This window comes from Schistocerca serialis, chromosome 1 (assembly GCF_023864345.2).
Source record: "Schistocerca serialis cubense isolate TAMUIC-IGC-003099 chromosome 1, iqSchSeri2.2, whole genome shotgun sequence".
Taxonomy (NCBI): domain Eukaryota; kingdom Metazoa; phylum Arthropoda; class Insecta; order Orthoptera; family Acrididae; genus Schistocerca; species Schistocerca serialis.
Window position 1 is genome coordinate 223,718,358 of NC_064638.1, and position 16,926 is coordinate 223,735,283.

The following is a 16,926-nucleotide window of genomic DNA, read 5'->3' on the forward strand; positions in this document are numbered from 1 at the left end:
ACAGTTGCTAGTGTATTCGCTTGAACACACACCCGCAACCGTCGTTGATCCCTATCGTCTATGGCCCGTGGTGCACCCAAGTTGTCTCGGCTCCAGTTTTTGATAAGGCCATTTTTAACCACGGTGGCTCGCAAACAGTTTACAGTCTTAGCTGTTTAGGAAATACGTCCACCGTTGGCCCGAAAGCCAATGATCATGTTCTTTTGGATGTCAGACAAATATCTTCGGTTGCCCTTTAGGATAGCAGGAGCATTGTTTTCCGCATCCCCCCTCATCCCCCTCACCACCGACAAGCTTTATGTACCCTCCAGCGCTAGTGCTGCCACCCGCCGTTTGTGACTGGTTATCGCACGATGATATCGAACATAGACGGTGGTCACATTAATGTGACTGGATCGTGTACGCAAAACTGTTATCATGTGAGAAAGAGAAAGAGAGAGGGAAGAGAGAGATTACTCACTGTCCTCTGGAGGTGTGCAGCAGCAGAGTGACGAGCGTGGAGGCGCCCGGGCAGGTGCAGTTGTTGGCGAGCAGCGCGTACTTGAACTCGTCCTCACAGACCACGTGCTCGGCGAACTTGACGTGCAGCTTGTTCTCCGGCCGGAAGATCTGCACGTACTGCGGCACGCTCGGCGCGAAGTCCTTGACGGCCCATGAGCGCAGGATCGTGTGCTCGTCCTGTCGACACGCAGAAAGCCGCTCATTTGTCTGCCCTAGTGGGATGAAAGGAGAGCGATTCCTGCCGAGACACTGACAGGGGCTTCCAGATTACAAGAGGAGCACTAACTGGATGCTTATCCCTTTCGTGAGCCGTGGGAAACATGCTTTCCACTACAATGAACTCGCTCCTAGTCCCGTGGTATTCACAGTTCCCACCTCTGTACGGTGTTACCACCTATTGAACAGTTAGGGTACTACTTCCAATCGGAAGTTCCTGCCGTTTATACTGTACCTTCGCGCAGAGGCATTGTATAGCTGAGTGTTGCTCTGCAGAGTAGCCTTTCAGTGCTGTTTGCGTGACATTTTGTAATTTTTTCCTCAAAGCTATAGTATAAGGCAAATACTTTTGATTTACCCATATCTATGAAGGAGCACGTAAAATTGGAACGAGGAGAATTCCAGTTTGAAACAAAAGGAGCAATTTCTGCAGTAAAATGGATGGATAACCATCCACTCACTTTCCTGTCCTCAATTCATGACCCATGAGAAACAGCCACAGTGAAAAGGAAAATCAAGGATGGTACTAGTACAGAGATTTCTTGTGGCAGAATACAGCAAAATAATGGGTGGTGTCGATAAGTTTGATAAATTACGAGGAAGGTATGCTATTGGCAGACGTTCTGTAAAATGGTGGCACAGAATATTTTATTTCCTGGTGGATGTTGCTCCCGTGAACACTTTTATCCTGTGGAAAATAAGTAAAAGAGAAAGTGGGCAGTATGATCAGCTCACATACAGGATCCATCTAGCCAGACAATTGATCACTGGCTTCTCATCCCAAAAAAGGCGTGGACAAAAACCTGTCTTTCTGGCAAAAAGCGGTAAAGTACCTGAAGATTTTCGTCATGTGGCTGTAGGGGAGCATCAACCCATTTTAGGAGAAACCCACTGGACGTGCCGCTATTGTAGTACCTAAACTGCGGAAAAGAGCACTCGCTGTGTTTGTACATATTGTCAAATACCACTTTGCATAGACCCATGTTTCAGAAAATTTCATGGCAAGTAATTGTGAACAATCACTGTAACAAGAGAAGTAAATTTATCAAATAAATATGACATATATTGAAAAAGTTGTTTTTGTCATTTAACTCTAAGGAAGGGCAGTGGGAAGAATACTTCCCACCTTGTTGTGTGACCTCACTTTCACAGTCGGACCACATTTGATATCCTGTATGATAAATATACCTATCTGTTAACTACTATCTGCTCTCCATTCATTAAAAAAACTGCTTAATAATTTTTACCACGAAAGGGTTAAGTGCCCGTCAGCAGTTCTTTGATGGGTTGAGCAATACAATACAGTATACAGTGAAGTGGGCAGGCTGTAGGTGATCAGTAATTCAGTCCAGTGGCGACTGAGACAGTGCTAGATTCATTCCCATACTAATGCCTGCTACTTTTTTGTGGGTCTGCTTTTGAGTGCCTGAGCCAGAGTGTGTTGATGTGGTACTAACTTTTATATGTTCTCGCTAATATCACTTTGGTTTCGTTACCCTGAGAATGAGAACAACAGCAGGGGAGAGTCCCAAAATGGCGACTGACATTGAGGTGCTGAACACTTGCACCAATGGGGATACATAGACGCTTGCTAAAGGTAGGAGTGACTGGTCTGAGACGATAGGTACTGCGGTTTAGTAGTGATGAGCAGTAAAAGCCACGACGCGGTCGACTACTCTTACAACGGAACCGCATGAATGTCCCATCACCGATTTGATTCGTATTGACTGGGACTATAGGGCACGACTAGGACTTCAATATATTCGAACGAGAAGGTACAACTCTCAGCCGTTTACCAAAAAACCGAGTTGGAAAATTTTAGGCGTGCGTATGTACAGGATGGCGCACGGAATGATCCAACATTTGTTTTGGCATCAATTTTTTAGGCTATCTGTTGTTATTGTGTGCTACGTTGACAGAAGTGGGAGTACTTCATGGAGATTAATTTTGTTTATTTCCGAGTGCATTGTTTGTGTATCGTTCCAAGACGGCTGACGAAGGAAGACTGACTGTTGAAGAGCGTGTTGAAACTATGTTATTTTTTCATGGAACGACAAGTGCAGTGCTTTCACAGACATCGTTTCGTACACAATTGAAAACTCGATGGTCGGCCTCATTTAAAACAACAAGTAGGCCTTACGAAACATCTAATAGTAACGAATAATTGCTTGAGAGGAAGAGCGAACAGCCTGCCAATGTTCGTTCTCGACAGAATGTCGAACTGTCAGAGCAACGTTACTGAGAAGCCCAGGCAAATCAACTAGGAAAACAGTTGCTTAACTTGGTTTTTCTAGACGATCTGTACAGTGAATTTTAAAAACTGATCTGCGCTTGTACCTGTACAAAATAAGTGTCGCCTAAATTAATGATGGACAAAAAACATCGAACAATAACGTTCGCTGAATGGGCTGTGAATCAAGGTGAACTGTTGAACAATGTTTGTTTTTCAGATGGCGCACATTTTCACCATGAAGGCGTTGCTAATAAACAAAATGTGCGCTTTTGGGCTTCCGAAAGTCCCAAAGTGCTTCATGAAAATGTGCATCATGCTGCAAGAAGTAATATATGGGCCTCTGTTTCAAGTCATGTGGTAACAGGGTCATTCTCTCTTGAATACACAGTGAACAGTGCACGTTATCTAAACACGCTGCGTAGCTGTTTTGTTTAGCAGCTTCTTACAAAACGGTTTCAATTAGGAAACCAGAGGTTCATGCAGTATGGAGCCATACCACAATCAACTAATGTTGTCTTAAACTTCACGCATGAAACGTTTAAGGCAGTCTCATTCCAGACAGACTTCCTAATAGTTTCGTGTGTGTACAAGACTGCCACTCGAACGATCCTGATTTGAATCCGTGTGATTTTTTCCTCGGGGATTTCTAAAGGAAAAGATTTTCCCTAAACATCCTCGTACAATGCTGAAACTGCGAGTGCTGATAATTGAGGCTAGCAACGAGATATGTGTCGAAACATTGGAGATCGTACTGAGGAAATTGACAGACGTGATGGTGGTCTTGTTGAACTCTTCATCAGCAGAACATAACGTTTAGGTATATTGTTAACATGTTTTATTTTACATTTCTGTATTTCGACTCAAATAAATATATTTCTACCAAAACTAATGTTGGAACGTTTCGTGCGCCACTTTGAAGTTTGTGCGAGCGCTAGTACTGAAGGTGTGCGCAGCCGAGAGCGTAGGTGCTTAGTTTGAAAAGACAGATGTCTCTGGGTTGAATCTCACCGCCCGTACTTTTTTAAATTCGCATGTCATTCTAACAATAGTTTACTAAGACAGTGCAAATTGTCAGTATTTAATGATTCATTTATTATTTCCCTAATCCTTATTCTGAAAAAAGGAGAACAAGTATTTGTTAGGGAGACTGGAGATAAAAAAAGAATAAACGAAACTAACATTCAAATAAGTGTACTCATTTTATTTATACTCATGTTACTGTAACAATATTTGTGACGAGTATAGCTATGTACCACTGCACGAATGAGTTTATCGCAAAACAAACTTGGATTACATTCTTAAACGATTCTTGATCGTCACACAATGTCAACGCTTATCACCGAGTATTGTTGCAGGTAGCTCACCAAAAAATTAGCACCAGAAGGGAGATTCGATCCACAGACCTCACGCATATAAAATTAGCACTCACTCGGTCGGTTGCGGACTCCTTGAATAGTACTGACTATATGATGAACACAAGCAGGCCTAAAATCTCCAAACTTGATTTTCTCTAAAATAGTTGAGATATGCGTCTTCCAATTTATACACTCCTGGAAATTGAAATAAGAACACCGTGAATTCATTGTCCCAGGAAGGGGAAACTTTATTGACACATTCCTGGGGTCAGATACATCACATGATCACACTGACAGAACCACAGGCACATAGACACAGGCAACAGAGCATGCACAATGTCGGCACTAGTACAGTGTATATCCACCTTTCGCAGCAATGCAGGCTGCTATTCTCCCATGGAGACGATCGTAGAGATGCTGGATGTAGTCCTGTGGAACGGCTTGCCATGCCATTTCCACCTGGCGCCTCAGTTGGACCAGCGTTCGTGCTGGACGTGCAGACCGCGTGAGACGACGCTTCATCCAGTCCCAAACATGCTCAATGGGGGACAGGTCCGGAGATCTTGCTGGCCAGGGTAGTTGACTTACACCTTCTAGAGCACGTTGGGTGGCACGGGATACATGCGGACGTGCATTGTCCTGTTGGAACAGCAAGTTCCCTTGCCGGTCTAGGAATGGTAGAACGATGGGTTCGATGACGGTTTGGATGTACCGTGCACTATTCAGTGTCCCCTCGACGATCACCAGTGGTGTACGGCCAGTGTAGGAGATCGCTCCCCACATCATGATGCCGGGTGTTGGCCCTGTGAGCCTCGATCGTATGCAGTCCTGATTGTGGCGCTCACCTGCACGGCGCCAAACACGCATACGACCATCATTGGCACCAAGGCAGAAGCGACTCTCATCGCTGAAGACGACACGTCTCCATTCGTCCCTCCATTCACGCGTGTCGCGACACCACTGGAGGCGGGCTGCACGATGTTGGGGCGTGAGCGGAAGACGGCCTAACGGTGTGCGGGACCGTAGCCCAGCTTCATGGAGACGGTTGCGAATGGTCCTCGCCGATACCCCAGGAGCAACGGTGTCCCTAATTTGCTGGGAAGTGGCGGTGCGGTCCCCTACGGCACTGCGTAGTATCCTACGGTCTTGGCGTGCATCCGTGCGTCGCTGCGTTCCGGTCCCAGGTCGACGGGCACGTGCACCTTCCGCCGACCACTGGCGACAACATCGATGTGCTGTGGAGACCTCACGCCCCACGTGTTGAGCAATTCGGCGGTACGTCCACCCGGCCTCCCGCATGCCCACTATACGCCCTCGCTCAAAGTCCGTCAACTGCACATACGGTTCACGTCCACGCTGTCGCGGCATGCTACCAGTGTTAAAGACTGCGATGGAGCTCCGTATGCCACGGCAAACTGGCTGACACTGACGGCGGCGGTGCACAAATGCTGCGCAGCTAGCGCCAATCGACGGCCAACACCGCGGTTCCTGGTGTGTTCGCTGTGCCGTGCGTGTGATCATTGCTTGTACAGCCCTCTCGCAGTGTCCGGAGCAAGTATGGTGGGTCTGACACACCGGTGTCAATGTGTTCTTTTTTCCATTTCCAGGAGCGTATATGTTGAAGTCAGTGAGGGACAATTCGTACGGTTGCGCTGTAAGCAGCCGTCCCTCCAAGTACAGCGTCTCGCTCAACTCATGCGTTATAAACGACGGGATATGATCAAGGATTTGTGTCCACATACAAATGTCGACTGTAATGCCTTAGAGTAGATGTTACGCTAACTTGATTATCGCGAAGTGTGTGCGAGATGGGTCTCGCGGATTTTTACACGAGACATATAAAATCGTTGATTGGAAATTTATCGGAGCCTTCTGGATCAATACGTGCATGAAGGTGACAGTTATCTGAACAACATCATCTCTAGAGATCAGACGTGATGTCACCAACAGTAATCTACAGCCAAACTGATGTATACAGTCTTTTGTAATAGGCAGGGTGTCGTTCTTTTGGCTATCTAGGAGCCTAAAGAACTGTCAGTTGAGTGAAACTTCCTAGCAGACCTGGCAGATCAGTTTTGATCTGCGGGGAAGTTTCATATCAGCGCACACTCCGCTGCAGATTGAAAATTTCGTTCTGGAAACATTCCCCCAGGCTGTGGCTAAGCGATGTCTCTGCAACATCCTTTCTTTCAGGAATGCCAGTTCTGCAAGATCTGCAGATGAGCTTCTGTGAAGTTTGGTAGGTAGGAGGCGAGGTACTGGCGGAATTAAAGCTGTGAGAATGGGTCGTGAGTCGTGCTTGGGTAGCTCAGATGGTAGAGCACTTGCCCGCGAAGGGCAAAGGTCTCGGTCCGGCACGTAGTTTTGATCTGCCAGGAAGTTTCATTATTGGTGTTTCATCCCCCTCACCCAATATGGGCATGGGTGAGTTGTTTCGGTATCTAACATCCCACTTTTCAAGCAATCGAGTTTAAATGCAGGAAACTGAAATAAAATTCTTAAAAATTATTAAAAATATAGTTTTAATTTTTGGTATTTAAATATTTTGACTTTACAACTTTCATATGAAATGTAATACAAATATAATAACTAGAATGAAAAGATGAGAGGTGAAGATCTAAAAATGATCAACAATACATTTGCTACAGTTGAGGCGTGCCTTAGGGAAAGGTGGTTGGAAGGTAGAGAGTCAGCTGATCCGTAAGGTCGCAGATTGTCGTTATAAAGAAAGGGATCTTTTGGGCTGTAACTGTGGAGGTGAGACCAAGTATTGCAGTGGATGGGTTGAATGGTAGCAAACAGAAATATGGGAATGGTATCTGATCCAGTCCATGGTGCGGAGTGGGATGGGAGAATCCTGACGTGGGATGGGAAAGGGGGCGGTTAGATCCATAGTTGTATAGACAAAAGCGTTCGGCAACCGGTGTGCTACCGCATCCTGCTATGGCACCACAAAGTGACATGTGTGACGTGAATATTCGTATGTTATTGTAAGAAATTAACGGATTTCGATTTTTGACATACTGCGAATTTTTATGTTTTTGAAGAAATTACGTGTGACTTATTTTCTTCGATTTTAAGTAAGAAGGTGCTATTTATTCTTTAATAATTTGATACATGTTGATAATCGTTATTTTTATAGAAATCAGATGTAATTTATTTATTCAGTATTGTTGTTATTTCTGAGAAACGTCGCGGTAGTTGACCATCAGCTGTTTATTTTTATGCTCAGTGCTACCGGTTTCCATTAGTAGACTATTATCATGCCGAAGCAAAGTTTGATGATTCTACTGATCGAAACTGGTAGCACTGAGCATAAAAATAAACAGTTGATGGTCATCTATGAAGTTTCACAATTATTTGACAGCTATAAACTCTATCTCTTCACAGATCTGTTATTGTTATAAGGCATAATTGTATTCTCTTCTGTATCACTACACAGGCTAGGATGAGAGTACAGGGTGTTTCAAAAAGAATATACGTATTACAAAGTATTATTTTGTCCAAACTATAGATCGCTGTGCCTCGGTTCGGCTAATGGAGAAACGAATACATAGTCTATATTAATAGCCGCTAGATGTCAGTTGTCTTCTGTTTGCTTCGTAACCGTCATATGTTTAAAATGGCCACTCCGCAGTAGAAATCATTTTGTGTTCTCTAGTTTGCGGGAGTTACAACTGTCTACAACAACAATTTGGCGTGTTTGTCATTTGTAAAATACAACAAGCAAAATTAGTTTTCAACAAGAAAAAGAAACTCTTTGCTTGGAAAAAATTAAAACTGAAATAAGAATGAATGAGATAAGGACGTTTGTATGGGACATGGTGGTTCGCGGGAAGTGAGACGTGGACAACAGTAGCAGCAGGACAGAAAAGGATTGTAGCATTTGTGTTATGTTGTTAACGGAGAAATCTACAAACATCGTGGGTAGACAAAATAACGTTGGCAGTTGTGAGCGAAAGCTTATCTATGGAAGTATTAATTAGGAGGGGAGATTCACTGACAGGTCGTACATTAAGGCAGTTTCAGAAGGAACAGTGGAAGGAAAGATAGGGAGTGCGCGACCTAGGTTAAAAGAAAGTGTGTTTGTTTCAATTTGAGATAACTAAATATCTCGAAAACGACGCATCATTCGAAAAAAAATTTAGGTGAGAAATTAATGTTAGTAGACGAGACATCTGTGCTACAGCTGGCCATTCGTGGTAGACGACGCTGTAATCAAAAAATATCCAGCACGCCTGTTTTTGCAATTAAGAATCGATGCAGTTTATTCTACATTTCATGTATGGTGTAAATTTAAACCTTTGTGTTCTAACAGTTGATATTTACGTTAGGAATTTAGTGTTGGAAATTTTGTTGTACAGTGCGATACGGTTAGTCGTTTCAGTGTCTGGTTAGAAACTATGTTCAGCTCGATCCAGGAACAACGGCGCTTGATATCAGTGAGTCCCATTGCCTCCTACCATTTGGGTGCTTGATTTCGGTGAATATTCATGGCATGTGAGGCTATCACTTCATGGACATTTTACCTTATTACAGTGGTTGTGCCTTGTATTTCGGCGGTAGGCGTGTAGCGGCCAGTGCGAGAGTTACAGTGGTTGGGTGTAAACAAGCACCGAAGAAATCAGTCACCTTGATAAAGGGTTTCGAGGGCGGCCACCGAAATCAAGCATTCCGACGGTTTGGGGTCTCACCACGATCAACCCCATAGGGAACACAACCTGAAATGATGACGTCTGGCGATATTATTCGTACTGTGCGATCATGTTTGCAACACTCAAGTAACTTGTGAACGTCAGTATCAACCATTAGAACACGAAGGTTTACAGTTGCATCGTAAACGAAATGTGGAATCAAAGGCGTCGGTCCTTAATTGCAAAAATATGCCCACTTGGTATCCGTCGATATCAAAGCCATCTACCACGCGTGGGAAATAATAAGCTAAGTAAACCGCAGAATTTTTTTTTTTTTTGCCTAGAAGCCGATTATGCAATAAGTTGGGGGGGTTCCCATTTGAAAATACAAAGCTGACCCCACCCACGCAAGAGGGGTGTTTAGTAGGAGGTGGCCAGGTGTAACACAGACATATGTCTCTTTTACTAATATTAATTTTTCACATAAAACATTTTTCGTACGATGATTCGTTTTCGAGCTTTTTAGTCGCCTCAAGTTAGTACAAGCACCCTGTGTACTGATCAGCTAATAAAATAAAAATTAAGTTGAAGTTGCACCGAGCTGAGGAGACTAGCGGATGACCAAGAACGTTAGAAAGTGGCTACTGTAAACCAACTCACAGGTTCTTTGTTTCCTTCCGAAATAGCCCATGGAACAGTGCTGTCTTCATCACCAGATTGAAATGTCATGTGTGAGGATCACACGCTGCTCAGACACTTATCAAAACCAAAAAACATTGAAAGATCGAAGCAAGCTGCTAGCAAAACCACTTCATTATGGCTTTGCCAAGAAACGTAGGTTGAGTGTATCCACTGTAAAACGACGTCCAGCCATCATTCAATATGTGACTGACTTTGAGTTCGAGAACGCCACATTACTGTCTCTGAGGCGCACAAGCTGAAGAACAAAAGAAAAAGAAACAAAGCAAACCTGCAAAAAAGACGTCCATTGTAGTGTCATCGAAAACTTTAAGGCTCCTGCTGCAGCAGGACTACATTTTTACAAGTTATTTACGGTACTTTAAAAACATACCGCGTTCTTTTACTTCCGCATGTGTACGCTGGTTTATGAAGCCCTGGTCGATTGCCTTTTCCGGCCTCATATAGCCGACACGGCGCGAGTTCTGACTTACCGCGAGGCAAACGAGCCGTGCTTTTTTCTCGATACCAGAAGATATAGCATGGCCCCGGAAGAGGGCGGTCGATATATCGGCTAAAGGCGGTAGCAGCTTTATTGCCGCGGGAAAAAGAAAGGCAATTGGTCTGCCGGTTACGAGGGAAGACGGCCTGGAAAAATCTGAGATCGCAGGGTGGCGGGATCGCCGACAGAATCGCCTCCGAGACAACCTTCCGCGCTGCATTTACAAGAGCTGAATGCTAAAGGATAGTGGAAAATATTGCTCAGTCGTTAAGAAATTATTCGTATTGCGCTTACGCTCTCCCAGTTAAGGTAATAATGGCTTGTGTAATAAACTTCCATTCTACATTGATGTAATTACTAGTTTATTGATTTATGTATTCCATTCCAATGTATCCTGTTACCAGGAATACGAACACAAGTTGTATTGATTCTTTCACAAATTATGCAATATACATTAATACAGAATTTTATTCTAAGCAATACTACCCCATCACCATAACTATTCCTACTGCTACGACTAGTATTACTACTACTACTACCACCATTATTATTATTATTATTATTATTATTCATCTTCTTAATCTCTATATATAAAAGGCGATGTCCTCACTGACTGATTGACTCGCCATCGCCCAGTCTGTACGGCTGAGGACAGAAACTTGAAATTTGGAGAAGGTGTCGATCTTATATTCTAAGCGTCGTTTACAAAGGCATTTTTCTAAACTCCAACCCTAAGGGGATGAAATAGGTAATGAAGGTTTTTTATTGAAAAAATGTCGTTATTAAGGCAATTCTGAAGCAAGACCTACAAAAAAAAAGTGGAATTTTTGTTTCACGCTCAGAAATAAAGAAACATGTGTTTCAGCTTTTTTGGAAATTTACCCTGTGCGAGTGAAATAGTGGGTGAAAACTTTTTTTTGAAAATATATCATTGTTAAAGAACTACTAAAGTATTTTTAAAGCTACATCTGTTAACACTGGTTGTTGACTTCTCGGTTACAAATTAAAAAATACGTGTTTCAGTATTTTTGGTAATTGAACCCCTAAGGGGGGTGAAATACGGGACGAGATTTTTTATGAAAATATTTTGTTATGAAAGTATTTTTAAAGCTATATCTACGAAAATTTAAATTAGACTTCTCAATTAGAAATAAAAAAAATACTTGTTTCACTGATTTTGGAAATTCAACCCCTGTGGGGGTGAAACGAGAGATAAAAGTTTTTGTGGAAATATTTCATTGTGGAACCATTCTTGAAGCTAAATCTATGAAAACTTGTAAGTGGCGCCACTGTTAGAAATAAAACATAAAAATATTTGGAAATTCCACTCCGAAGAGGGTGAACAGGGGATGAAAAGGTTTTTGAAAAATGTCGCCAGAACGGGAATTTTGAAGTTAGACCAACGAAATCTATTATTTGGTTTCTCAGTCAGAAAATAAAAAATACATATTCCAGTTTTTTGGTAATCCCACATCGAAGGGGGTAAAATAGTGGGCGAAAGTTTTTTTGAAAATAAATAATCAATAAAGAACTACTAAAGGATTTTTAAAGCTACATATGTGACAAGTGGTTTTTGATTTTTCGGCCAGAAATAAAAAAAATACATGTTTCAGTGTTTCTGGAAATTCGGCCCCTCAGGTAGCGCAGTAGGGGATGAAAATTTTTAAGAAAATATTTCGTTATATTAAAAAAATTTTTAAAGCTACATTTGTGAAAATTGGTATTTCAGTTCTCGGTTAGATGTAAGGAAATATTTGTTAGGAGATCGAAAGTTCCAATGGAAATATCTCCACAAGAACGCATTTTGGATTCCGGCTACCAAAATCACTTTTTGTCAGAAGCACATTTGGAAAAGACCGTGCTTACATGGCCTTAATTAACCTAAAAGGTTCGAAGGTGTTGCAGTTTGTGAACAACATAAAAATTCCATTAAATGTAAACAAAAGAAGACTCTGCAGACCATACAGTCAACACGAGCGAAGCAGCTGGCGATAAGATAGTAATAATAAACGAAACATTATTTCTGCCATGAATAAAAACCACACCTGCTACCAAATCTGTGTCTTCTAGTACTATAACAACTCCAAATTTTTCTCTGTCACATTCCATAATGTTGTAAACCACTCCCCGGTCCATACGCACGCCCTGCTGGTTCCTTGGGCGCTATGGAAGGCGTTGTGGTTCCATATGCCTCTTCCAATGCTTGTTGGCTCCCTGGTTGCAGAGAGGAATTCCCCTGTCGCAGGGGAGCATCGTTGTAGCCAACGACTCTGGCAGCCATACTCTGGCCCATGTCATCCCGGTTCTGGTTACTTTGGTGGCGATACACGGCCCACGGTTGCGTTTCTCTCTGATGATGTTACGGTGGCTGCGCATACGTGTTGGCAGTTCTCCTGCCGCATCTTTTGACCTCAGCTGCCTTCGCTGCGTTGCTTCTCAATCTTTTGCCGTATCCGCTCGCAGTGCAGTAGACAGGGTTTGCTTGATAAGCTAATGCGCTACCCAAGTCATTCTTGAAATAGCGTCAGCAATGTTGTCCAAGATCTGCCATTCTGTTTCGCAATGCAGCACCTCTTTGACATCGAGTCTTCCGTTCTGATTCAGTTGCTGCGATCAGTATCAGCAACATCGGCATACCCCCAGATAGTGTTTTCTGTCGTACCCTCTTTACCACAGCCACGCTCGGACGTCTGTCTACCAATTCAAATTCAAATGGCTCTGAGCACTATGGGACTTAACATCTGAGGTCATCAGTCCCCTAGAACTTAGAACTACTTAAACCTAACTAACCTAAGGACATCACACACATCCATGCCCGAGGCAGGATTCGAACCTGCGACCGTAGCGGTCGCGCGGCTCCAGACTGAAGCGCCTAGAACCGCTCAGCCACACCGGCCGGCGTCTACCAATTCGATGACTAGGCGGCGTAGTGCCATGACCAGAAGTGTACCAGGCCCTTGAGAGGTTCAGATGTTTTATTCCCAGTCAGTGTTTTATATTTGGTAGGAAACCATAAGTGCGCCTCGCTCTTTGAGTACCACCTCATCCTTTCTGCCATAGGTGGAGGACCTGATTTTGAATTTTCTACTTGCTTCTGGCGCTTATTCCTATTAAATTTGGATCTTCTTGACTTCTTAATGTTGTTCTTTCTTCAGCCAATACATCGACGCTTTTTCTTCGTATCTGGAGATGGAGTGAACTCATTCCAAGTATTACTTACAAAGTCTCAACTGACACAGAGCCAAAAGCTTCCGTCAACAGCAGAAGTATTCCACGTTGCACTCTGTTAAATATCCATGCTGGTGTTATGAGCAAAAGTCTGTGGGCCCAAGTACTGGGACAATATCCCACGATCGCAGTCAAAATAGTGTTATGACATGTTCTTATTGTTTGCATTGGCTGCTTATAATCATAACTGGCAAGACTAATCATTTTGTTCATCGTTTTCCTGGCTCTCTTGCTCATTTCTTCAATATGTGCACCATAATTTTGTCGTTCGTCCAAGAAGGCGCCTAAGTATCTGGTGACGGACTTTCTCTTCATGGACCTGTTGCTTAATTTCGTGTAACTACTAATGTGTTGTAAGGATTCCCTTGCGTGAGCATAATAAGTAAAGTTGTCGCATCAGAATATATTTTTACTTGTAGCTTCATCCACCGCAGTCACTGATTTTGGTATCTGATGTTACCCCTAGTTCTCCAGTTGTACCCCACAGCGATTGTGCAGTGGTAGTGGTGGTTGTGGAGATATTTGTGGAGCCATCACATTGCTATCGTCACCAGAACATGCCCTATCTCCTTCGCACCAATGAAAAAAATTCGAGATTGGCCTCTAATGTTCTTGTGTCTTTATAATATTCACGAATGTTAAAAAATATTTTTGAATGTTCTAGTATATCCATGAAAGTAATAGACTACAGTTTGGAAATGGCAATATTGCAAGTGTTGTGTAATGCAGTAAAAACAGAATAACAACTCAGAGGAAAAGTGTATCTATTGTAGAGAGAAACTAATTAAATAAAAAATGGTAGTGCGAGCGAATAATTTTAGCAATACAAATGACGTAGTTCAATAAATATATAAGTGAATATAGAATATGGAACCAGGGGAAGAAAAAATGTTTGAATTCATTGATACAATGGCAACCAAGACGAAAAAGTAAACTTCCCAACAGAATTCGTAAATTAACTCACTGTTGCAAGTATATTTCTTCCCAACAGAATTCATAAATTAACTCAATGTTGCAAGTATATTTCTTCAGTAAGGCTTTAACATCATAGCTGCAGAAATATTAATCGTAAAAGAAAACGCAAGTCAGTATTCAATTCAATTTCAACTAACGTATTCAGCTTTACAACGCTTTAACTCCCGATAAGATTATCGTAGCGTATAACTATCAAAAAGGCACGAAGTCCAACATTCCAACGTGGCAGAGTAAGTTTAAAAAGAGTCCTGTTTCCTGCAAGAACAACTATCCATAATGTGCACACGTGTTGGACAATACAAAAGTTATTCGTCTTGCCACACGAAAGCAAACCACCAAATGTAGTTTATAACAGTACCAAAATGAATAATTCCCCTATCGTAGTACAAAAAAGGTGAATAAGTCCTGGGTAGAGTTAGGGATTTACAAGAAGGGAACAATGTTTTCCAACTTACCTGGCAGCTTCAGAGACATTTAAATCAAATTATCTCCACGTATTCGCACTCTGTTGCTGTCAATATTAGTGCCCGTGTCAAGTAAAGTAATATGCTACATGAGATCATATCGTATAACATGACACATGGCGTCATGTCGTACAATATATTACAACGTGTCGTTAGCTTTATCATGCATGCATCCCCGCTCTGGGATGCTTCCTATTACAGATGCACCCTCGCTCTCGGATAGTTTTATTGTAGACGCATTCCGCTCTCTAGAAGCATATACATGTGTGTATATTTGTCTTATACTCCTCACCATTCATGAAACAGGAAGTGGGTTTGGAAGACAAATGGTCCCCTGAGGTGGAAAAAAAATCAACGATCCCTCCACACAGAAAGCAAAAAACTGATTTAGGGTCCCGTCCAGGAACAAATCCACTCTCAGAAATTTTATCTCCCCAGAAAATTTTTCTAGCTATTGAATGTATGCTCTTCGGCCATATGATATTATTATTATTATTATTACTTTTTACTATGGCTGCCGAATCTTGTGGGTTTTGGGCACAGAATCAGGGAATTTAGACAATAAATTGTAAGATGCAGGTGTGCCAACACCTTGCAACTAAGAGCTTACTGCGCTGGGGAAGTAGGGGTAACTCGTAAAAAAGAGCGAATATGTTCAGATGTTTTGGTTTAACTATCCTAGAAGATTCCAAATAAGTTGGAAAGCTAGTTCCCTTATTTTACATCCCTAACTCTGTCCAGGACATATTCGCCTTTTTTGTGCTATGATAACAGCATTTTTCATTCTGGTTCCCAACGTTTACTCTACCACAATTCTGACGTTTGACCAAAAATAGCTTGGCAACCGTTGTAGATTTTTTGACTCGGGCGACAATTTTATCACTTCAAACCGTCACGGCACGTGCAATTCGCGTGAAACTGGTTCTTACGTGCATTTCATACACAGTCTCAGACGGCAACTGATAAAGCTTTCACGAAACGAAAGTGTGAGTATTAATTACGTGTATTCCTTTACCTTCTCAAAGAATTTGAATCGATTGTCACGAGTTTGAAACATAGAAGTGGCACACGTAAGAAATCTCAGAAAAGGTGTTCTTTGCTCCTAAAATCTGAATGAAACTAGATTTTTGAAAGCGAGTTTTCAATTTAATCGTGAGAAGGAAGTTTTTATTTATTTGATTCACTTCCAACAGTTTCCACGCATTCAGTTCACGTAAGAAAGGATTATATGTGCTACGTTTAGTTCGACTTTAAACCATCATATCTCAACAACAGATGAAGATTATTGTATAGAAAAATTTAGTATTGACTATGTCCATTTATCTACCTTCGTGTAAAGTTTCAACCGATTCGTAGAAGATTAAGTAAAGACGTAGTGCGCTTTAAAAGCCTTCCAGGAAAGCATGTTTTTTGCACTTAAAGTGGAAACGAAGCAAGATTTCTTTTGAAACGGTTAAAACTTTTCTTAGACCAAGCTCTTATTCGCCGATGGACCAAATGTGAACCATCAGTCTCGCTCCAGTCCGATTTATTTAAGGGTGACTGTTCTTTCACGTAAAATCTACCAAATTACCTCCTTTCGTCTGTGAAAGACGTTCCTGTGCTGCGAAGGTAAGAATAATTACAGTTTGATTGGCTGTGCAACTATTGGTGCTTTATTTTCAAAAAGAAAGACAGGGAGAAATGTGTTTTACTACATCATTTTTTGAAATACGATGGTAGTAGATGTATATTTGAAAACCATTCTATCTCAGTATGTGCTGACAGCAGCTATTATTTTATTTATGTTTGGCTCTCGTACGATGCTGAACGGAAGAAGTGATACAATGTGATTATTATTAATTATTATTCATTAATAATGTGTGCCAAAGTTCGGCTGGGGCTTACAAACGATGAGCCACAATGAAACACTGTTGCATAGCCGACGCGTGTTGGAACTACGTATGTGGGGAGATCAGGTCTTTAACTAGCAGATTACTATTACATTGAAGCTGATGACACTAATGGTACATTTTTGTGCGCACTCATCTTGTCGTGAGACCACACTTTCGGATAGTGCTATTTATGAATGTCGAGCGAAAAATTTTCGTTAACACACAAAGTGGTGACTGACTGCGTGGTTTGCAAACAAGCAAAAAAA

General features: G+C 42.1%; 1 protein-coding gene across 1 annotated transcript in view; it reads right to left on the reverse strand.

Moving 5' to 3' along the window:
* LOC126460891 (potassium channel subfamily T member 2) overlaps positions 1 to 16,926 on the reverse strand; it is a 627,462-nt gene that overhangs the window by 268,682 nt on the left and 341,854 nt on the right. Inside the window, exon 10 of the mRNA XM_050095956.1 lies at positions 461 to 678. Coding sequence (XP_049951913.1) covers positions 461 to 678 — 218 coding nt within the window. The remainder of the gene's footprint in view (positions 1 to 460; positions 679 to 16,926) is intronic.